The 23845-nt window shown below is 36.4% G+C and overlaps 2 protein-coding genes across 5 annotated transcripts; one reads left to right on the forward strand and one right to left on the reverse strand.

The window, feature by feature from the left end:
* Positions 1 to 9227: 9227 nt before the first annotated feature.
* On the reverse strand, positions 9228 to 11271 carry LOC122060244. The gene is made up of 2 exons (XM_042623439.1): positions 11076 to 11271; positions 9228 to 10136 (listed from the first exon to the last, which is right to left on the reverse strand). Exon 2 carries the CDS (start codon positions 10115 to 10117, stop codon positions 9344 to 9346), a length of 774 nt encoding a protein of 257 aa, XP_042479373.1. The 5' UTR covers positions 10118 to 10136; positions 11076 to 11271; the 3' UTR covers positions 9228 to 9343.
* A 6357-nt stretch (positions 11272 to 17628) lies between these two features.
* On the forward strand, positions 17629 to 21334 carry LOC122060069. Of its 4 annotated transcripts, none has more exons than XR_006134213.1 (3): positions 17778 to 18599; positions 19643 to 19694; positions 20938 to 21334. XR_006134213.1 is itself a non-coding variant. In XM_042623232.1 (3 exons), exons 1-3 carry the CDS (start codon positions 19379 to 19381, stop codon positions 21088 to 21090), a joined length of 390 nt encoding a protein of 129 aa, XP_042479166.1. In that variant the 5' UTR covers positions 18609 to 19378; the 3' UTR covers positions 21091 to 21334. The 4 variants fall into 4 exon arrangements, 1 of the variants encoding a protein (XP_042479166.1); XM_042623232.1 differs by lacking the exon at positions 17778 to 18599 and adding an exon at positions 18609 to 19563; XR_006134210.1 differs by lacking the exon at positions 19643 to 19694 and having other exon boundaries at positions 17629 to 18599.
* The last annotated feature ends 2511 nt before the right edge of the window (positions 21335 to 23845 follow it).

The raw sequence follows: 23845 nt of genomic DNA on the forward strand, positions 1-23845 counted from the left end.
AGAAGTAAAGATAGGTGGAATCTAATTTCTTGCAAATTACTTTAGGTAAAGCAAAACAGAACATTAGATAAAAGGGAATTGAAGAGAGAGCAGATTACCCTTCACACAAGATCTTTGAAATTTAAGTTCTTTGCTTTATGATGAAACAGATTTGTTCCTATGTAGAGAGAGTCCTTATCCATTTCATTGATGCCAATAGTCCTACATAAAGCATTCTTACTCCGAGGGAACATTGGAGCTAAAAGTAAGTCCACTTCTAGATAAATTTATGGATAACCCCGAAAGGTGAGAGAAGAGATCAAGAATGCATTTGATGGTGGCAAGATCATCAAAGGTGGCTCTACAGAAAATAAAGGTATCATCGGAAAAAAACAAGTGAGAGATTTCAGGCGCATACCTGGATACCTTAATACCTTTAAAAGGAAGGTAAGTCCACTTTATTTTTATGAAAGATAGAACTTGTCTTCTTTCAACCCAAATGCTCAATTTTTTTCGAAATCAAACACAGTCCATGAAATCGAGGAACAAGGGGGAAGAGACACAATCAGGGAAAATCGATTAGGGATGGTGATAAAACACAAAGTTTCAGCTAGAAGCAAAGCTGAAGGAGGAGCAGAAGCTGCAGAGCTGTGAGCCTGTGGCGTGCTTTCTATTGGGAATCGTGAAAATGCCAAGACCCTAGCTTGCAATCACAAAAGACGATTAGAGAGGGAGAGAGAGAACTGCTGTTGTGAGTTCCTTTGATTGTTCCGGAGTGTATTTTGTCGGGCTCGACTTGTTTTCCCCTTCCCCGCCTATTTCTCCTTTTTATTTCTGGGATAGAGAAGATGGAGCTTCTCTTTTTCTATTTCTCAGCAGCTTTTTGGTCCTGGTTCATTCCCAGGAACAAAAAAATGAGCATGCTTTAACAAACGGATTTCTACTCCATTTTTATTCCTGGGAACTAAAAAACTAAGAAAAGGAGAAACATAAGGATTATCATGCAGGCCCTTAGATGCTATAAATATATATATATATATATATATATTTCCCCCCTGCTGTAGTTTTTTTTCTCCGACTCTGTTGTTCAGTGAGGTATCTTCCCATATTTAACGGTCTGTTTTATGGTCTATGGAACTTGATTGGACCATCGAATACTACCGAGCTGGTGAGTGGTTGTCAGTGCTAATTTGTTCCAATGTTATCTAGTCCCCACTTTGGCATAGGCTCCAATATCATTGAAGATTCTGTGCTGTACATTAATCCATGCCCTCATTAATTTCCCTTACAATGTGTATCCATAATTGAAGCAGGTGTTTCTATGCTATTTAACCTTCTACATTCATTTTTGTTTTGGACAATCGAACTTTTCTGCCTCTTTGTTACCTCTGAAAGTTCGATTAATTAATTACATCCATTCTTTTATGCATCCAAGTTTGTGGTATCATCATTCTGTCCTCTTAAATATTATGTGAAATTCATTTAAGCTACATTAAGTAAGATGTGGACTTTGGTTAATCCATGTTAAATGTTATGTTTTAAGATAAGAACTTTAATTAATCCATAAGTTATGTTTTAAGATGTGAACTTTGATCAATCCATGTTAAATGTTATGTTGTAAGATATGGACTTCGATTATATTTCATTTATATGTTTTGAGACAATTTGGAACTCCATTAGAAGTGAATCACAGGAGTCAAAGTAGGCTTAAATGTTATGTTTTATTCATTGGTGTTGATTGCTGTAGTTTTACTGAAATGTTTGCTGTATGTTAAAATATGAAAGAACATACTAATCGTTATTGTCTGTTTACAATATGTTATGCTTTCATGGCTGAAAGTAGTAGTCGATTTGGGAAATCCCCATGCTTCATGATTCTCTAGCAAAGGTCACCCTTTCACCCTGTTATCTGCCTGTTTAATTCTATCTTGTTTTAGAATGAACTAGATTTCGGTCTTGCATTCAATTTTGATCGATATGTTCCTCCAAAATTCAAATAAGAATTTTCGGTATAGTTATACAACCAGCATTGGTGTATGAAGCTGAATGATAGGTGCAGTGAAAAAACCATATGAACAAATTTAGCGTAGTTGAAATGAGGATATTGAGATGGGTGATTGGTACTACTAGCAAATATAAAATAAGGCTAATTTAGGAGTACCTCTGAAATGGACACGGGAAGCATTTGAATGCTCCAGTAAGGAGCAGTGATATAATTCAGATTAGAGGAGCTATAAGAGACATGGGTAGGCCATTGGAGAAGTGTTATGGAAAGACATGCATAGCTTAGGCGGCCTAGTAAGAGGTATGCCTTTGAATAGAGTTGATTGGAGAAAGATCTATGTGGCGGACCCAATTTAGTTGGGATAAGGTTGAGTTGAGTTGAGTAGAGTTAGAGTTGAGTTGAGTTGAGTTGAGCATTCTATCGTAATTAGTTGAAAGATGACTTTAAAACAAAGTGGAATCGAGAAAAATAATTTGTAGGCGATCCCATATGGCTGGCAAAAAACTTTTTTGAGGTCCATTCCTTGTCACTGGGCAAAATGCACACTGATGAACATTGCATGGGCATGTGTAAGTCTTCTATATATTGATAGAAAGGTTGCAGCGTTTCTGCTTGGCTGAATGGCATGGTTGTAACATTTCTGCATGGTCGACTTACTAGCACCATCCATCCCCTTCTCCTATGGTCCTATGGTGCACAGCATGCTTGATACACACATTGGAAGAAGCTTTGAGCATGAAAGATAATTACAGTGAACAAGAAAAAGCTATGGGGAAACATGACCAATTACATAAGTTGTTTTCAGAGGACCGCCTTAAGTGGCTAGTGATTTGTTTCTTATTTCTGCAGAACATGTACCATGAACATGAGCATTTAATTGCTTGGATCTCTCACCTGATCGATACCCCCTCACCCCCCCCCCCCCCCCTTTTTTCTTTGAATGCCAAAATTCATTAACTGGACGGTTTCCTCTGTGAGTGTATCCTGGCTGTTTGAGAAACAAAGTACGTCCCACAAGTGTATCCTGGCAACTTGTGTGCTGCTTGTATCTTTACTTTTAAACTGTAGATAGGAATTGGATGAATCAGTTGCTGAGTAATTGCGAAGGGAAATGTTTTTTGGGTACATTTCCTTGGCCGGGGTTGGTCTGGTACATGGTTTAAAAAATTGGAATCGAACCAGTTGAATCAACCTATTGCAATTGGAATTGGTCAAGCCGGCTGGTCCAGGAAGGGTTTCTGTTTCAAGTCAATTTCTTACCAATTTCAGCCGATTCTGGCTGAATAGGGACTGGAATCGACCTCAAGTCCCCAGCCAACTCTTATTTGAACTTGGATAGGTTTGGTTTCTGCACTGTCTGGAGCTCTTTCAGGGTGAGGATTCCAATCCAAAATTTTGTAATTTAACATTCCATCGCCAGTTTAAACTATGCTGCTTTTGCTTCAGAAGGTTATAGGCTTCAACTTCAAAATTGATGCTTGTTTTTCCATCCCCCATCCTCATCCCACCCCCACCCCCACCCCCCTAAAAAAAAAAAAAAAAAAAATGAAGAGTTGTGCATCAAGGTATAAATTATGTGTCGGGGTATTGTATTTGAAGAGTGATTGTAAGAGAAGTATTATATGTATGGGAGACCCAAAGATGTACTAAAATACCTATAGAAATGGTTAGGATATATGCAAAATACAGTTTTGAAACATAGGACATTGTAAAAAGGTTATTGTCGCCTTATCTACAGTATATCATGTATAAATAGGAGAGTAAATTAAAATCAGGCAGTGCACTTGACTGATTTTATGTATGGGATGAGGTTTTTTATATGTATTAATACAAAAAATTTTAGGTATTGTATCGGTACCTTGAAGATACAATACATATCGATTAGTATCAACATATGCGAAAGGATATTTGGCAACCCTGTTGGGCATGTGTCAAAATTCAGGGAACAATGTTCCCATATGTTATACCCTATGAATTTTTTCTTGCATGCCACTTATAATTGCTAATGACTGTCGCATGGCATGACCCAATTTTTATGGATGCTGCTCATTTGGTAAGTTTCAGACCCATCAGAGTTTGCCTTATGGCAAGATGACATTGAAAATTCAGGGCTACGAGAGAATGAATGGTAGTGATCAGAGTACAGTATCAGGGTGTAAGTTTGGTCATGACGGCCCAAACCTGCCTTGTCCTACCCTGAGCTTGAATAGGGCCTATGTTGAGATTTCTAATCCTGAGGGTGGGTTAGGGTTGAAAAACACTGACCCTAGGGTAGGTTAGGGTAGTGATTATTGTCTGCTGCTGGTGTGGCGAGCATCAGACGGTTGAGATGACATTGGCATGCGCCTCGATGTAGTTTCAGTCATTGGATGCTCGCTGCATTGCCGCACTCGCGGCAGAAGATGTTTTCACGGGTTAGGGTTGGGATTGGGTTAAAGCCTAGGCCTAGCCAGCCCGGCCCAACTCGGCCTTGATTTTAACTATGATTTATGTAATATAATATAATTTAGGGTTATCATCTTATCATTTTATTCAAAATAGTGAAAATTTTGGTCATTGATTCTAATGGTCAAGTGTCCTAAGCATCTATTATCGTGTTGCACTTCATAATTGTAATTGTGTTATTGAACATTTGATCTATTAATGTTTCTTTTTCTATTATTTTTAAAGCATAGGACACAATTGGTAAAAACATGATCAATCAAGGTTAGTCCGACCTTGACAAAGATCAGGGCCAATGAGGGCCAACTTGACCAAACCCTACCTAATTAGGTCAATTAGGTCGGGTTGGACTGGCAAAAGCCCGACAGGGATGCCCGGTAGGGTTTGGGTTGGGCCTGGGTTGAATTTTGGGTACCTAGGGTTGGGCTAGGTCTTAAGAAACCCGGCCCCTGTTTCACCCCTAGTGCAATATGCATATATAGACACATTGGGTGATATTTGATTTAAGGGGAAAGGAAATCTCAAAGACAGTGTGGTTACTGGGTCTAGACATAGTATGGGGTAAAATGACTGCCCCACGGTCATTAAAGGGGCTAATCCTACACCTATTGATGCTGCTTCTAGTGCACCTATTGCTTCGTTCGTATAGGGGCCATGCTACTTTTTGGGGAATCTCCCAGTTTCTAAATTTTACAGACAAGGAACTCTCTATCCAATGGTTGGAATAATTACATAAGCTGTCCCATGTGAGACGCCGTATGGTCCAAAAATGGTTAGGACGGTCCTAGGCTCCTCTCAATGTTTTAAGACTTGGCGATCTAACTTGGCAATTAGCCACGTGTTTGGGGGGTTCGCCCCTCTAATTTGCCTCTTGGTTTAGTAAACCTTTGTTACACGCAGTCACACCTAATTCATGTAACAGATTAGTCGTGAGTAGACTCGAACTAGGAACGTCTATTAACACACAGCCTTTGGCCCAATAAAGCCACACCCGGGGTGTGTTTGATTGTTTATGATGAGAAAGGCATAATGTGGAATTGCCTTTTCAAAATTTGTCACTGCTGGTTTGAGATGTTTAGAAGCCTCACTAATCTGTTCTATGAAGTTGTTGGACTTGAACCTTGGTATTTAACACCAAAGTTCGATTTAAGAAATAAATATGGCCTTAAATAATTTACATGGTGTCAATCCACTTCATAAACACTACTGAGCGTATATAAAATGTTAAGACTAATTGATATTTTTAATTGGTTTATAATTGGTTGAATAATGTATTGGTTCTAATCGATTTTATTAGGTTCAAAACTAACTGTTTAAACGGTTTCAGTTAAAAAAAAGAAAAAGAGTTTCAGCTTTTAAAGCCAAAATCAAACTATTTAATGAATGGTTTCTTTTCTTAAATTTTAATTTAAACTATTGGATTTGGTTTTGGGAAAAAGTTTTGATTCAATTCACACCCTTAATCCCCACTGGAATTAGTTTGATCGATAACTTGGAGGCACTTAGATATCCTTAGCTAGTTTTAAATCCAGACTAATCGATCGAATGGCTTAAGCAAGTCAGACTGGGAATTATAGCCAACACCCTTACCTTTGGATGTCTTAAGCATGTGTGGCGTTGAAACGATACAAAAGCTGCGTTTGGTAGTCATTTTATTTTAAAAACGAAGTTTCTTGTCAAAACCAAAATTTTCTGTTTTTGTGTCGAAATTCCATTTTGAAACAAAACGAAACTCAAATGTTGGAATTAACATTTCTAATGGAAGATTTCGTTTTCTTGTTCCCATAAAACGAAAAAACACTAGAAATGTTTTTTCAGATAACTACCAAATACAGCCTCACTTTGAGAACCGAATCAAAATTGTTTAGGAAACTGATCTTACACAATACAATATCTCTACTTACACTTGTTTTAACATTATTATAAAACGTTTTTTTCTTATGAAAGAATATAAATTGGCCCATACATTTTGGATCCTTCCACTTTCAATTACAACACAACCAAGATATTGGGATCGACCTTTATTGGTTTTGTATCGATTTTGGTATGCTTTTCAGGTTTGGTGTGATTTTTGATCGATCGGATATAGTCCCATTTTCAGTCGATTTCATAATACACAAAGCAAAGCCGGCTCGATAGGGATTGATTTGGTTCAATTCAGGTTTCTGCTGTTGAATTCAGTTGGTTCGACCGATCAATTTAGGATTTGATATCCCTACTGTAAAGTCTGTTGTGGGGGCCATTCTATGTGCTTATTAGTGATAATCAAGAGTTCTTTTGTCCCGTTCAGGCCTATTTCTGATAATGCCTATGTGGTCCATGATTTTACACTATATGTGTACCTTCAGAGGGAAATCAAATTTTATGGTCCTTAAGCGTAAAACTTGAATGGCCGTTTTTTAGCAGGTTTTCCTTAAGATAGGTTTCACTCGGATCAGGTCTTGGGGTCATGTAGTGTGTCTCTACAGTCGAGTTTCACATCAAAGTCAATGAGGAAGTTTTTGGCCACGTTCAATCCCAAAGGGGTTCACTGTTTTAGTTGAAAATTGAATGTTCTCATTCAACCCCGATATAACTTGATCTATGCAGTTGTGGGGTCAATGTGAACTTGCGGGACTAGTCAAGTCAAAAGTTTAAATACCTGTTGTTAGCAAAAAAAAAATAAAATTGTAGCGTTTCGAATTCATACTTGTTTATTTTGTGCCAAGAAGCACTATCCTATTATTTCTTTTTTTTTGGTAAAACCATAGTTATTAAATTCAGATTCGGGAATTATTCGGATTAATGCATTTTATTAATTCAACGATTCGGTCAAAATATAGATCAAAAAAGCGGAGAAAATAAAATTCGAGTTTGGATTCAGATTCGGGAATTATTTGTTGACAAAAAATAAAAAGCGGACAAAAAATTCATATGTTATTTTTAATATTTGCAATACGTGTTTCATATTGTCTATCAATTATCATATAAACATAACATACAAATGATATAAAAATTAAAATTTTAAATTTTAAAGATAAATATATTATATTTAGCTCTTTTTCTTTTTCTAAACTCATTTCCTATTATTCAAATAATTGAATCAGAGAAAGAGAGATTGAGAGGGGGACTGAGCATAAATTCAGTTAGATTCACGTCATCCACCATGCATGTTCATTTTAAAAACTAGAGAGAGAGTAACGACTATATGACTTAGTCAAACCAAAATGAGGTGAGAGATTTTTTTTTTTAGAAGTGTGAGAGATTACCTTAGGAAAGATAAGTTTTGTCAGTTTCTATTAATAAAAGAAGAAAAGTAATATAAGGATAATAAACGCATAATAACCACACTATTTTTTAAAGGCTTAATGACTTATTCAAGATAAATTTTTTTTTTTACATGGGATAAAATTCGGTTCAATTGAATTATTCGTGAATTTTAAAAAAATTTATAAAATTAAGAATTTTTTATTTGATTCAGATTTGGATAGAATTATTCGTAAAATTTGGTAAAATTCTATTTGACAAAATTATTCACAAATAATTCAAAATTTTTAATAACTATGGTTAGAACCTATTACTTCTTTATAGCTGAACAATACAGTCTTATTTTCTGGGTAAATGCGTCAGTTGGGTGGGTCCTGACAAATGATTGCATGATTTTTTGGGGTGTCCATAAAGGTACCGTTGCATTATTTTTCAGAATACTTTGATATAGTATAAAGTCAACCGTGGAATAAATGAATAAATTATTTCCTGCCACATAGTTTTTCCTTCATTGACTATCTTTTATGCGCTAAAATTGTATCTAGTGATTAGAATTTAGTAATCATTATCAGTCATCTCAAAATATTCCACTCCATTGTTGAAGGAACCATATAAATATATAATTTTTCTACTGTTCTTCACGTGCTTTCGAATGACATGATATTTATCGGGAAAAAAAAAAAAGAAGTGCTCTAAACCTGATAGGAGCTAGTTGTCGTCAATTGGGCCAGGTTTGTAGTAGTTAAGAGTGAATGATTTCCGCTGAATTTGATGGGCTGGGCCAAGAATAGCTAACTACTTGTAAACTGTTGTGATAAAGTAATTTTTTTCTTTTTTTTTATGTGACAATAATGAAGTAATCTCACATTATTTTGGGTAGCAAGAGAGTGAAAAAACAGAAGGGTGATGCCCAAGTTATTTTGGACATTAAATTTAGGAGGCATTGATAGGAAAAAAAAAAAAAAAGGGAAAAGAATCGTCCCTAGTCACAATATACAGCTATGCCCCTGACATAGCTGGCATGAAAAGATCCCTTTGCCTGGGAATTGAAAATGCTTTCGCCTATCTTTTCATTGGTCCATGCACTGGTACAGTAGCAATAACATTAGGGACAGATCTATTACCCATAAATAAATTAGTGAAATAATCTTGATTTGCATGTTTAAATCCAATGTTGGGTTAGCCTTCCATTGGTCAAAATAGGAATGCCCAATGTGTCCAGAGTCCAAATACCTCTTTTATCAGCTTCATGAGCCTGACCACCTCTTTTATTTGCTGTTTCTTTTTCTCTCTAATTTCCACATTCCAAACCAAAAGGTAGTCATTTCTATCAAAAAAAAAAAAAAGTAGAACAGTATAAACACACCTCACCTTACTTTTACAGCTATGGTGCCCCTGTTGGCTACTTGGCTTTGAGGTGGATGGGTATTAAAGCCCAACAAAACAAATGTTCCTCCACTGGCATCATCACTGTGTGGAGTCAACATAAGTATTAAAACACTTCCAAAGAGTAATGGAATAATAATTTATACCACAGAGAAAGAGTAGCAGGAAGTGTTTGAAGTGAAAAAAACCTCACCTTACATTAACAAATATTTGAAGTTCATTATTTATATATAATAGTATTGAGAATCTCAAGTTTCTTCTCCTATAAAACATTAAAAACATATCCTACTGTCGAATAACATGAATTGCAAAACAAAGCTTATTCTCATCTGATCTTCTGAAAGACCAAACTTGGATTTTGTCACCTGCTTCTATAATGTTCTTCATCAAGAACCACTTCCATTCTGTGATGAATACGTATATTGCACTGTTGTTCATATACCATTTTGTGAAGTTGAACTCCCTTGATTGGATTTGGGGGCCTTCTTCATTATCCACTCCTCCTGTCACCAACAACAACACTTTTACTGGTATCTTAATTTTTCTGGAAACTTTGGTCCTCTCTTCACTTGTTAGAAACTCCTCCGCGGCCACTCGACTCTCTAGAATAGATAGACGAGCATGATGCGTATTCACATCAGTTCTCTCAAGTAATTTCTCTATAACCCACACCACATCTTTACCACCACACTCACTAATTGCATTCATAAGTTCTCCAGGCATTACTGCTGCTGGTACTGGTTCATGCCTGGTTGCAACTGGCCGTGGATTCGGTACTCGTTTAATAACCTTTTTCTTCTCTGATTTTGGTTTCTTCTTCGGTCTCTTCTTGTCTTCCGGCAGCATCACAGAATCAGCTCCCCTTTTAGGTGCAGAGAACTTGAAAATAATACGAGGCTTGTTGCTCATCTTCATCTGACCCTCAATCTCAACCAACTCATTTTGTTGCTTTTGTATCCATTGTAACAATTCTTCAGGATTGTCTACCAGCTCAGAAAAAAATTTGATCTCCTCCTCATTTCCTGTCGCCACTTTCATGCTCACATTAACAACCTCCATCTTGAATCAACTCTAGAATCTGTGGAAAAATTAATAAACCATCCAACAGTTACACACCATCACAACAGAAAATTCCAAATTAACCCCCAAAAAATAAAACATTCAGAGAAGCTAGATTAATAGAAGAAAGAACAATCAATAAATATAACCCCAGTAATAAGCTTGACACAATGATTGTCAAGCTTTATTTAATCCAGAAACAACATAAACCATGAAAGAACCAACACTCACTTAATATTAACACCTATTTTACAGAGAGAAAGAGAGTGATCGAGAGATTAATCATTAATTGTAGATACTGAATCGATCATTGGGATCCATCCCCTGCTTCTAAATGGGTTTATAGCAATAGTGTTAATATCAGTACATATTGTTATGTTGTTACAAGAACAGAGATTACCGGAGAAGAAGAAATCGAACATGATCAAAATTAAGGAATAAAGTACAATCATTACAGATATATATACAGGAGAAATAAAGCATTAAAAAACTATATGAGAATGGTCCACCATTCAGATTAAATACCCATAATTAATCCATTATAAAATTTTAATTTGAAGATTCAGATTTCAGAGCAGCAAAGCAAGAGCTTAGAAACATTTTTTCACCAATTAAAAAAATATTAAATTTGAGAAAATACTGTCAAAATGGAGTAAAAGATTACGTCCAAGGGGTTTTTAGTATTCATCTTAACTGTCAAATTAAAGAATTAATCTTATATTAAAATTAAAAAACCCATCGGAGTTCTTCACCCACCGACAAAGAATATAAGATTCAAAATTTCTAAAACACCTGCACTACTTCTCCACTCTCTACCCTTCTGAACTACGTGGAGAAAGTAAGATTCAAACACACAATGAACAGTTCAAATCGAATCTGAAACTTGAAAAAGCTTTTGAAACTATAACCCATCAAGATTCAAGAAACCCTCAATAACTGTTAGAGATAATAAAAATACCTTAAATTGTAACTTGACGAGAGATTGGAAGGAATAGTTCTTTGTTCTTCAAATAATAGCTTCGAACTTGATGAGAGACTGGAAGGAAGTAAGGAAGTCGTTCTTTGTTTGTTTCTCTCTTTATATAGAAGGTACATTTCCTTGATGGCCAAGTAAACCAAAACAGATTAAGAAAGGAAACCTAAGTAGAGTACAACTCGATCTCGTTATATTTTCCTAAATCCCTCTTACATGGGACCCATTCTATAGCTTCTCCCAACCTATAACGATGTGGGTCCATTTTACAAACTGCCTTTACATTGTAACGGGCCAAGATCGCAACCACCTGATCAACCAACAAGCCCTTTTTCACTCATCAGAGCCTTCATGAGAGGTCAAATCCAACAAAACTATCATGTCTTAGTGGGTCCCAATGTGGGTACCACAGTAAGAAGGAAAAGAAAAACGTGTGGGTACCTTTAGAAGTAACCGATTATGACTTGTTGACCACGTGGTTTTCAGTTACAGAAAAACTAACATCCTTCAATCAAACGGTCCTCACTCACCGACCGTTACAACTTACAATACTTCAGTCTCAATTCCATTTTATTTTTATCATCTACGTTTTGTTAATCTTTCGTGCATATTTCCTCTTTTAAGTATTTGCCATGTCCTACAATATCATCACAGGGATTGGGCTGCGAAAAAATTGAAACTTCTGTTGAAGCTCCAAATTAGGTCCAGCTGATGATATATTCAAAATAATTTAAATATTTCTTGAACACATTCAGTGTTGTGGCATAGGGCTGAAACTAAGCCAGTCTTTTTAAAACTCTAGTCCAACTTTGAGTCCCATTAATAAGGTCCAAGTTCATCCTGAATCCTAATTCAGGGCCTAAAAGCTTCAATCAATGCCCAATCCTACAGGTAGGGGTGTCAATCGATCGATTCGGTTCGATCGGAGCAAGGGTCATGATCAGAATCGCGATCTGGACTCTGCCATTTCCAATGATAAATCTGCTGTTGGTCTGGAGCTTGGCAGACTCCGTGTAACTAAAACTTTTGCAAGAACGTTTGAACTTGCATGTGGCGGTGATGCTTTGGGCACACCGTGGTTGGAGGAGTAGTATCGTGGAGCAGCGGTATTGGGCAAGTTTTGTAAGACCTCACCATATGAACGGATGCTATTTTTTACGTTTCATCTAACGGTTAAAATCCCACTAACATACCTTATTCATAGGTATTATGTTAGCATACTAGTCCTTTTCCCTAAAATAAAATATGGTTTCCAATTTATTTATTTATTTTTTCGCTAAAATTCTGCAAAGGTATATCATTAAAATTTGTAAAAGAGATACGATTTACAAAATACTCATTAAATCACTACTCCATCTTCAGCATGGCCATCTGCAAAGAAAGTAATCCAATAAAAAAAAATTATATAAATTGAAATCTTCTCTTTTTTTTTTGGGAGGGGGGGGGGTGGAATCCCAGCTTAAATCATGGTTAACGAAGTGAGGAGCTACATTCCAGATTCTTGAACTTCTAGTTGTCGTTGCATGCTTTGCTAATTTATCCACACAGAGTTAACCTCTATGTAACAATGAGCGATACCCCATGAAATGTTGTCCAAGTACTTTCTGAAAGACAACCATTTCTGTTCACAGCACCAAGGGATCAGTTGTTTTCTTATGCATCTCACAACTGCTTTTGAATCACTTTTGAACCATAACTTATCCACTCTCTTATCCATTGCTATTTGAAGACTGGTTGTCTCTATGCCTTCAAAATACGCAAAGCTTACAAGGGGAGTATCATCTTCATTTCTCATCATTCCATTGGCCCCCGAGCATCTTGGGTTTCCAAGCGAGCCACCATCTATGTTTAGCTTATAGTAACCCATGGGATGGAAGTACCAAAAAATTTCCAGAATCTTTTCTGGATGCATCTTTTTAGTCACCACCTTGAAATATTTATCGAGAGAAGATCTACAATATAAGTTACATGCCTTACTATTTGGGAAGAGAATTCTTGAAGATCTTGAAGAATTCCTTCTATTCCATAGGTAGTAATTCGATGCTGATTTTTAAAAATTAGTCAATTTCTCTTTATCCAAATGTGAAAAGGTACCATAATTGATAGTGGCAGCCAAATCTTCCCACAAGCAACAGACCTCACCTTTCTCCTCCACCATGAGAAGAGCTCTTCTATTGAAGGAAAACCGTACCATCTTTGCGTAAAATAGCTCAAAATGGTCACCAAATACTTGTTGCATAATCACATTCCATAAATAAATGATGAAACGATTCCTCACTCTTGCAGCATAAACTCCATTGACGCCAAAGGGATCGATCTTCTAGCAATTTTATTATTTGTTGGCAAACTTTCATGAACTAACCTCCATCCAAATATTGAAAAACGAGGATGGTGGCCCTCCATCCAGACCAGGCGATACAAGCCCACTGCTTCCTCCTTCTCTCTCAAACTTTCCCACACTGAAGACACAGAAATTTCCCAACTCAATTAGCGTCCAAACTCTCCTATCCATCACCTCTGTCGATAGCAAGGGAAAGGTTTGATTGCCTAACCATGGTCATACTAAAAGCTAATTGACCTACCGTCACCAACAATCCACCTCTCGGCATTGCAAACAAAGTCCCACTTTGTATAAACCAGGCATAATTGTGGAAGAATTAATATTTTTTTTAAAGGATTTATCCACAGCTAGAAGTCGACCTTGAAGAAAAGGAAAAAAAAGAAAGAAAAAGACTTCTCTGATTTAATGCACCAACAGAGCTTTGCCAGCATGACCAGATTTATTTCTCTTAGCCGCCATATAACCAGGAGTGCAAAGATTGCTCGATAAAATCAAAACTAAACTATTAACAACCCAATAATAGATTGATAAAAGCTCGTTAAGTCATCCAATAATTAAAATATTGAAGCCAAAATCAAACTTTGTCTTAACAAGTGATTTTATTTAACTTTAATATATCCGATTGAAATCAACTCAATACAATCAAAATCAGACCGAATCAATTCATTGACACCTTTAATTGAAACTAAGAAAATTAACATAAAGACTAAGAAGGGTCGGTTTTTTTTTTTTAATTTTATTTTATCAGGTCAGTCATCATCAATGGGCGTCACACAGTCTTCTCCCTGTGCTACATAATATTCATGCGTTTATGCAATTATTATGCAAGAGCTATTAATTATTATTATTATTATTATTATTATTATTTTGGTAAAGAGTTATTAATTGATTCCTACAGTATTATTAAGTCAAGAGCTCATGAAAATTTAAGACTTAAGGCTAACATTATAAGATTGCCATCATTACTACGTGTCCAAATGTGGATGCATGGATTCCTAATGTGATAAATAGAAAAATTCTATTTAATTGTCCCCGCACAGGGACCTACCAGCAATCTCACATTATATTATTAACTTTTGAATCACCGGCCCCACTTATTTGGCCAGTTTTATTCTTTGATATATGAAGCCACTTTACTTTATGAACTCTCCATTTTAGCCAGCTAGTAGGCAATAACATTACTTTATGAACTTTCCATTTTAGATGGTGTATCATTTTTAATAATAATAATAATAATAATAATAATAATAATAATAATAATAATAATAAAGCTGTTAAATTCGTGGGATTATACTAATGAATACCACCACGTAACCCTCTCCCTAAAAAAATATAGAGATGTTAGGTTGTTGGATGCGTAAGAGAGACATTCTCCAAATAGGATGTGAATTGAAGCTATCATTGATTTCTCTAATGGGTAATTTTTGTTTCTTTGGATACTTTTGATTATCCCTTTCACACTCCATGCTATGAGATGCATATGACAGCTGACACTGCAGGAAACCATTTTAAATTTAAAAAATTGATCTCCAATATCAAGTAAACTTGTATAACAAAAAAAAAAAAAAAAATGTATATATATATATAATAATAATAATAATAATAATAATAAAAATTAAAAATAAAATAATACTAAAAAAAGTAAACTTAATTAGCCACTTGATATTACTACCAAAATTTCCTGATTAGCATATTTTTATGTCCACTTCTCCTTAGATTCCAGCTTGTCGACCTAGAAAGTTTAGGTTAGGTACTGTGTAGTATTATCTTGTTTTTTAAATGCCGATCACTTAAACTTGATTGGTGATGGATTGAGGGTTAGAAACCCGGCCAATGACCTTGAATTTGATTCAGCCATGAACATGTGATGAGTGAACCAGAAAGGATCATGATATGGGTGAATGAGGATAGTAGGATTGGATTGGTTTAAGGAAGAACAAACAATAATTTTGGTGATTGGTGTATGGTGGAACCCATTGGAATTAAGAACTGTCTTTTTAACTTCTAAGCATAGAAACATATGCGGGGTAATGAAAGAAAATTGTGTTTCCATTATGACACAAATAATTGCATGGCATCATCATACTCCATAGTTTCCATTAGGGGTATAAGTTTGGCCCTAATGGCCTGAAGCCATCTGACCATCCCTGAGTCTTAATAGGCTTTGGGCTAAGATTTCTAATCCTTTGGGTAGATTAGGGTCGAAAAATACTAACCCAACCCTAATTTATGTAACATAATTTAGGGCTATCCTATCATTTTATTTAGGATAACAAAATTTAGGTGATTGATTAAGATGACAAGGTGTCCTAATTCAACGTTTATTGTTGTGTGTATTTTATAATAATTTTAATTGTTTATTGATCATTTGATCTATTGGTGCTTGCATAGGACATAAATGGCAAAAACAAGGTCCACTATAATTAGTATGACCATGATAAAAATCAAGACCAATTAGGGCCAACCTGGTCCAATCAGAGTCCATTAGAGCCGGGTTGGATTAGCACATACCCAACGAGGTTGGGCCTAGGCATCAACCTAACAAGATTGAATTAGAACTAAATTGAGTTTTGGACACCTAAGGTTAAGCTTAAGTTGTGGTTTTAAGAAATTTGATCCAACCCGACTTTGTTTCACCCATAGTTTCTATTATGATATAAAAAATTGCTATGAAATGGAAACTATACATGACAACCAAGTTGGTTTTCCCTGTTTGATGCGTTCTTGGAGGAGTAGCTGAGGTGGTGTGAGATAATTGGAGATGAGAGATCACAGATGGATTGAGTTTGCCAGCTTCTGATTCACACAAATGCATGTCAGATCATGTTTTCTTAATTTCCATGCATTTACGATTTAAATAAAGGTCGGTGAATTGTTGCGTTAGTCTACTTAAAGATTAGTTGACTTACGCATAAGCTGGGCAGACACCTCGACTTTAAAAAAAAGAAAAAAGAAAAATGTATTCTTAATTCACGAAAACATGTCAGAATCATGTTTCCTAGGTTCTTTGGCTTTTTAGCCACTTTTATACGAAGTCACGGATCACTTTATTGTGGTCCCAAATTGAAGTGGGGTATCCCTTATTAATCTTTGAGAGATGTGTCTTGTCCTTTGTACATTTTTTTTTTTAAAAGTCTGTCATTTCTCTTCGTTAGCTACGTAGGACGGTAGGAGTAAGAGTCCATTTTTGAGGCCATAAAGAGAGAGAGAGAGAGAGAGAGAGAGAGAGAGAGAGAGAGAGAGAGAGAGAGAGAGAGGTGGGACTGTCAGCAGCAGATGTCATTTGGTGTGAGCAGGTGATGGCATTTAATGTTAAATTTCAAATAGCGCCCTGAAAAACCCGATCTCACCTTCCCTTCTTCATCTATCTACTTATCTATCAGGATGGCATATAATGTTAAATTTTAAATTTCGACATTAGCATGTAATTGAGTGTGAAAATATCCTCTGCTGCGAGTGTGATGGTGTAGTAAATATTCAATGGTCGAGGGTGATATTAGCATTTGATGCTTGTCACATCATCGCACTCATGATAAAAATTAATCACTCATAATTAAACATAGATAAAATAATATAATACTGTTACAATTAAATAAAGATAGAATCATCATGAGTATTGGTACAATATAAGAACTTAAGTGTTTACCACTATAAGTCTAATGTATTATTCTATGCAAATCTCCAATACAACGTTAGTCAAAACACAAGAAAGATACCAGGAGAGGCAACACTAACACAATGGAAGCTGGTCAATTATAAGGGATGATAAATTTTCTTTCAAGAAAGCTTATTTCGGAGTTCATACATGATATTAGTATTAGTACAAAAATCATCGAACAATTTCTCACAAATTTACGTATTAAAAGGAGACCACCAGTATTGTTGTTCTATTCTCTTAAAAAGATAATAGATACAAACATACTTTCAACAAATATTGAATTTAAAAAAAATGAATAATTATCTAAAGAGTCTATCCTTCCACTTGTGGGACTATGATATTTTGTATTACATGAGAGTGAGAGAATCCCCACAACACAAGACTATACATCTCATAGGCCCCAATTTTGATTCCTCAAATTCCCTTTGATTCCCTTTGATTCCTTTTTCTTTGAATCTCGTGGGTCCCTCTCCAACACCATCACTGCGCCTTGCATGCGTCAGACATGATCGATCACCCCTCTCTCTCTCTCTCTCTCTCTCTCTCTCTCTCTCATTCCTTCACATGCACGGCACTTAATTAGGATTCCACCACTTTCACCTATTAGTATTATTATCTGAAAAGCTAAAATAATATTACAGCTAAAGTACTTACTAAAATTATAAAAGTCGGTGCAGCGAAGCTTATTCGTCCACAACTAAGAACACTTTGGAGTCTTGTGAGTAAAAATGAAGAAATTCCTGAGCTGTCCTCGTCTCCAAGTCTTCCAATTTCCCACTCTCACCCCATCCCTTCATTGTCTCCTTCCCAACTATATGTATTAATTCCAAACCACGGTGTGGATCTTGAAGAAACTACAAAAACTGAAGAGACTAAAGAGAGAAGGCGGAGCAGACCTCACGCAAACACTCAACCGGTAGCGCCACCGCTTCTAATCTGAAGCGGCCAATGCCGGGATCTGCTCCGCACCTTAGACAAGTGAGGCGAGGAAGAAAAAATAGAAGAAAAATGAGGAAGGAAGAAAGAAAGAAAGGAGAAAAGAATTCGATGGATTTTCCTTGGAATGTGTAGACTCGGCAATTCAGTAAGGTGAGAACTCATCCTTCCCTTCCCTTCTCCCTCTAAATAGCAGAAGGCGTGATAGAGAAACAAGAGGTGAACGAGATAGAGGAAGAACAGGTGAATGAGATAGAGGAAGGAGAGGTAAACGATTGTCAGCCGATAGACGAAGGAGAGGTGAACGACTGTCGTCCGATAGAGGAAATTCGGCTGACTGTTTCAATCACTGATGACTCGATAATTCCGGCATTGACATTCAGAACATAGGTGTTGGGGGTTATTTCTTTTCCTGCGTTTACCTTTACAAACCAATTATTCTCGTTCCGTCAGAACTCGATAAGCATCGGAATGATTTCAGCCCAACTAATGGCGCTTTTATGGGAAAAGTTGATGGCTGCGACGCTCCCAATTCCAACCCCTTATTGCCATCTTGCTAACCCTAGCCACTCAGGTATATATTTCTCTTTGTATGGGTTTCTATTTTTGTTCTGTTAAATGTGTTCCTTAAACTTATTCTTTTACTGTGTTTGTGTGTATGTGTATGTATTTAGTCATGGGAGATTTATTTCTGTGGTTATATTGTTGGGTGCTTGTGTGATGGTCTTAACATAAACAGATATAAAAACAAGATGAAAAAAAATTGTTATTTCCAGCTCAAGGAATTCTTAAGAGCTGCTACAGGATTAAATTAGTTGATTTTATTTATAGCAGTTACTTAGGCCCCTTTCTTCCCATGCAATTCTCTCTTTTACAAAGAAAATCCCTAACCCAGTTCTACTAATTTCCACCCTTTCTATTGTCCTTCGCCTTTGCTTATGATAAACATTTGCTGTTTTTTTTTTTCCCTGAGATTTTAGTATATGATCATACAAGACTAAGCATGGTAATGGGATTGGGAAGTGGGTTTTTTTCCCTTTCCTTCTCCCTCTAACAGCGTGGCTTACTCTTTATCGGCCATTGCTTCTTTGTTTTCTTTCTTGAAGTCTCTCTGTTCGCCTGTGTGTAGCTTCAAACTATTTTCCCTCCATGACAAGAACAAGTTGCAAAAAAAGATCCCTCTCCATTATCTTTAGCTATCCGAATCTATCCCCTCCCTCACATCCTCTTTCTTCCACTCTATACTTCTCTTTGCAGCAATAAAACCTGAATGAATACTCTTGTGTCCTAAGGCTCTGAGAGGCTTCTCTTTTGAATTTTAGCAGCGTTAGAGCTTCACTAGGTGGAAGACTCATGTGGAGCAAAGTGTTACATGCAAATATCTTCGGTTTAAACAGTTTGATAAGTAAACTCTCTCCCTGTTGTTGTAATGGATGTGGATGTATGTTAATGGAACCGAAAGAGAGAAACCAAGTTCTAGGAATTCAAAGGCTCCTTAGACTAGATCTTTCTGTGGTTTGTGGGTCCTTTTTCTTCGGGTTAGCTCATTTCAATTTAGTCATTCTGATTCCATGATATTGTCAAGTTCTTTTTTTTTAATTAATTGCAATTATATAGGTTAAAGAAGATATCATCTGAAATGCTTGTCTATATGTGGACTCCAAGGGAGGTACTTAAAATTCCCAATCAGCTTTTTATTTTTTCTTTTTTTTGCCGGGGGGGGGGGTGGGGTTGGGGTGGGTTTGTAAAGAAATATGAACTAAAAAACACAACTTTATGCTTCTATTAAATTAAACTTCTGGAGATGATTTGCTATTCTATAGTCTGTACATTCTCTAGAAATCTTTTTAACAATCTGAGTTCTGTAGTTATATACATCTTATGCACTTTTAACTGACTCTGTTTGAATGAGTAACAAGAAGTTTTCAGATTACAATGTTCCCTCTTGGTTGCTGGAGAACAATAGACTGTTAAGAGTTCTAATTCTGAAAAACAACTCATTAATTGGTCATTTTGTCGTCCAACAAGAATGATCTTACGCTTGTGTGTAGCTTCAAACTATTTTCCCTCCAACAAGAATGATCTTTCTCCGGGCACACACCCCGAGGTGCTCTCAACTGTCCAAATCCTTATTGCACCAGTGAGAGGAGACAGATGATTTTTTTACCTGATAACATGTAAAGTTTTCCAACCTAGAAGTTTGAATAGGTGGAGGGACTCCTAAGTGTATAAAGGGGGCTATAGGCTAATTAAAGTTTTCCAACCTAATAGTTCGAATAGGTAGAGGGACTCTTAGGCGTGTAAAGGGGGCTATAGGCTAATTAAAGTTTTCCAACCTAAAAGTTCGAATAGGTGGAGAGACTCCTAGGTGTATAAAGGGGGGCTATAGGCTAATTATAGTTTTCCAACCTATAAGTTTAGGTGGAAGGACTCCATAAGTGTATAAGGGGTGCTCTAGGCTAATTAGTAGCCAATATGAGACTAAACTCCCAACAAAAATCGAACTATGATCTCTGAATTCAAAAGGATCAACCCAAGAGTGGGGAAACCTCATCTAGCTCATCTGTTGTTTCAATGTTAGCTTTCAATTCAAACAGGGTATGCCAATCAATCATGATTCATAGCCCCAACTGCAGCTTTACCTCAGCTTATAAGACTTTTGCCCTAGTTAATCTCTTTGAAAGGATCCAATCAATGGTGTGCCATGATCCTCTAAACATGAGCTCATGGCAAATTCCATAGCCCCTGTTCATGGCAAATTCCATAGCTCCTGTTCTCAGATACTTTCTTCTTATATAGTGTGGCAAAAGAAGAAGTTTCTGATCATTTTATAGAGAACACTTAGTGATAATACTTTGATTTTGTGCAAACCATACATAATATTCTCTTGACCTGATACCTGGATTGACCAGAATAATTCCCTTCAGCATCAGCAGCAGGCGATGGAAGAGTATTCCGGTATCAGGTTGGTGCATCTACTGACGACTTGTGCAGAGTCCATGCAACGTGGTGATGTATCATTGGCCGGATTCCTAATCGGTGATGTGCAGATCATACTGGAGTAGGTGAGCCAGAGCTGTGGCATTGGCAAGGTGGCCAGCATATTTCGGGTCGAATATGCATCCATCATCCATGTCATATATGTTCATGTATTTTTAAGCTATTCCAACCACTGCAATGTATTTTTTCATAAACCTAAATCTTCAAAGCTTTATTTTGCCAAGTGGCAAACTACGATAAAACTTACACTTGATATGTAATTATAAGATTTAGTAGACTACTTGTCCATAAAATGTTTACAAAACATCAGATTGAGACCTTGAGGGGTGTTTAGGATGATATAATGAACCCTCCACTCATTCATTGGTCAAATATGACTTTGAAATTAAAATGCTAACTTTACATAAATATGAGTCACATAATTAATCAATTTATGCGAATAGAAAATTTTTATTTCCTAGTTATTGGGGAAATAAAAGTGACATCCATCACATATTAATTGAGGTTAGCAGTCTATTAACCCAAAATGAGAAAGTTATATGTATTACATTGTATCTGAAACTGCATTTGTTTACAAAATTGCCATTAACTTCTATTGTTATAAGAAAAATAAAGAAATTGCCACATGGGATTTTGAACTACAACTATAAAGAGAGAGAGAGAGAGGGGTGGGTGGCGAGGAAAAAGAAGGTGTCTTTAAGCACACAATGAAGAGAGGAGAATCAAACCTGTGACATCCAAAGATACCTGCAGTTTATTGGTAGGGTACCAAGTGTACCAACGGTTGCCTTTAAAAGATGCTGTTATTTGGTCTTAGAGGATAGTTGTATTCAAAAAAAAAAAAAATATGTTTTAAGTGGCATTGTCAATATTTGATACAACTTTCGTCTACTTTTTTACCCTAATTATCTACTCATATTGGGCTGAAACTTAATGAATCTACCATCCTCTCTAACATGGACCTTCTAGATCTAACATGGTCTTGCCATATATGTTAAATATGTTCCAATTGCCCCTAATAATAAAAATTTTTAACCTAGAGGTTCTATGCCCCAATCACATCATGTTAACTTTATTTTTCATCTGCCTTATTCTATGAGGTTCTTGATGCCTAAGATCCCATGTGACGTATTTAAATAGAAAGTGAAAATAAAGTTTGAAGGGTTCTCAAAGTATTGGTTATTTATAAGAGATTCAAGATAATTTGATTCTTTTGACCATTGAATATTGGATAGATGGGTAACTTTATATATAACTCATATTTAAATTTTAGTGGTCCATTTCGATTGGATGGCCCCTTGTGGATAGGGCATTTCAACTTATGTCTTCAACCATTCCCTTTATAGAATCACTATTTGAAGTAATTTTCACAGCATTATATTAATACATCATCCAATTGGTATTGATTAAAATTTAACCTATGATTTATTTTTTATGTGTGGCAGACAATAATCAATGTGGTGGAATGACTTTCTACACTTGTAGTGTCATTTGCTATACTTACAGATTGTAAAAATAATCCTTTAATGGGAAAGAATTCTCTGAGCAAACGACATAAAGTAACACACCAATAAGTTACAATGGAATGATTTCATACATAGAAGAACAGAGAAGCCATTTCATGTGAAAAAAAAGAAAGATAAAGAGAGAAATTGATAGCCTTCTCCACAAAGGGCCTGCATGCTTTCTCTTGTTATATGTTTCCTCTTTCTTTTGAAATTTCTTGAGGTTCTAGCCTTTCTTTTTATACGAAAACGATATCAAATCAACTTGGATCCAGTAGTACTCCATGCTTTTCTCTTGTTAGAATGTTAACTTTTCTTTTGGTGGGGGATGTTTAGTTCTGTTTTGGTATACTTGAGCTTGGTGGGCACCTTTTGCGGTCCACATAACAGTGCCAAACCATGCTTTACGGAGGCCCACAAAAGCATAGCGAGTTCAGCCTTGGGTGAAACCAAATGAGCTAGGGTTAGAATGCTTATCAATCTGTGCTGATCTATAGACAATTGACCCATTTTCTTGTAGTGTCCACATCATTCAACCCTAATCCTAAATATAAATACAAGACCATAGGGTGACTTGAGCCTTTGATGAGAAGGTAAATATATATGAGAGGGTCCCCTGGCTTTATGGTTCATAGGAAGGTCAGTATCAGAGCAAGAAGCAGCGGGGTGAGATGGGGTCCCATGGACATAATAAGGAGAGATGGTCACATGTGGTATCAGTTTCAGCTGCAATAATTAGTGTGTATCTGCTTCATTCCCACCCACTATTGTACATTTTCCTTTCTCTCCTTCATGTTTTTGTAAAAGATAAAGATTACCAGAAGTGGGGTTCTCCTAGTATGGAAAGAAAAATGGTGCTTGGGTTTTGAGTTTCTTTATTTCTTTTCGTAGAGAGAGGAAGAAAAGGGTAAAAGGGAGAGAGCTTGCTGTAGAAAGACAAAGATTAGCAGAAGTGGGTTTTCCTAGCATGGAAAGAAAAAAATGGTGCTTGGCTTTTAAGTTTTTCACTTTCTTTTTAGGGAGAGGTATAGGAAAGCCAGCGGGACACCTGGGTATCAAGTGTGCTAGCGATATTTTAACTGTAGGATTTGAGAGAACCGTTAGATTGAGAGGAAAAGTCCAAAACGTCAATCCACACCTGTCACACCTTATCACCCTCAATAGCCATGCCGGAATGTTGCCCGGCAGGTGCTCTCAGTTCTTTTTTTTTTTTTGATGTTCCTCTCTCTCTCTCTCTCTCTCTCTCTCTCTTTTCAGAGCTTTCTCTTCCTAGGCAGCGGCTGCGATAGCGGTAGCAGCTGCATTCTTTTTTTTT

Source organism: Macadamia integrifolia, chromosome 13, assembly GCF_013358625.1.
Source record: "Macadamia integrifolia cultivar HAES 741 chromosome 13, SCU_Mint_v3, whole genome shotgun sequence".
Classification (NCBI taxonomy): domain Eukaryota; kingdom Viridiplantae; phylum Streptophyta; class Magnoliopsida; order Proteales; family Proteaceae; genus Macadamia; species Macadamia integrifolia.

Coding starts and splice junctions, on each gene's coding strand:
- LOC122060244 (XM_042623439.1), bottom strand. CDS start 10,117: ATGGAGGTTGTTAATGTGAGCATGAAAGTGGCGACAGGAAATGAGGAG.
- LOC122060069 (XM_042623232.1), top strand. CDS start 19,379: ATGTGGAGCAAAGTGTTACATGCAAATATCTTCGGTTTAAACAGTTTG. Junction 19,564..19,642: donor TGTGGGTCCTTTTTCTTCGG/GTTAGCTCATTT, acceptor GCAATTATATAG/GTTAAAGAAGATATCATCTG. Junction 19,695..20,937: donor ATATGTGGACTCCAAGGGAG/GTACTTAAAATT, acceptor TGGATTGACCAG/AATAATTCCCTTCAGCATCA.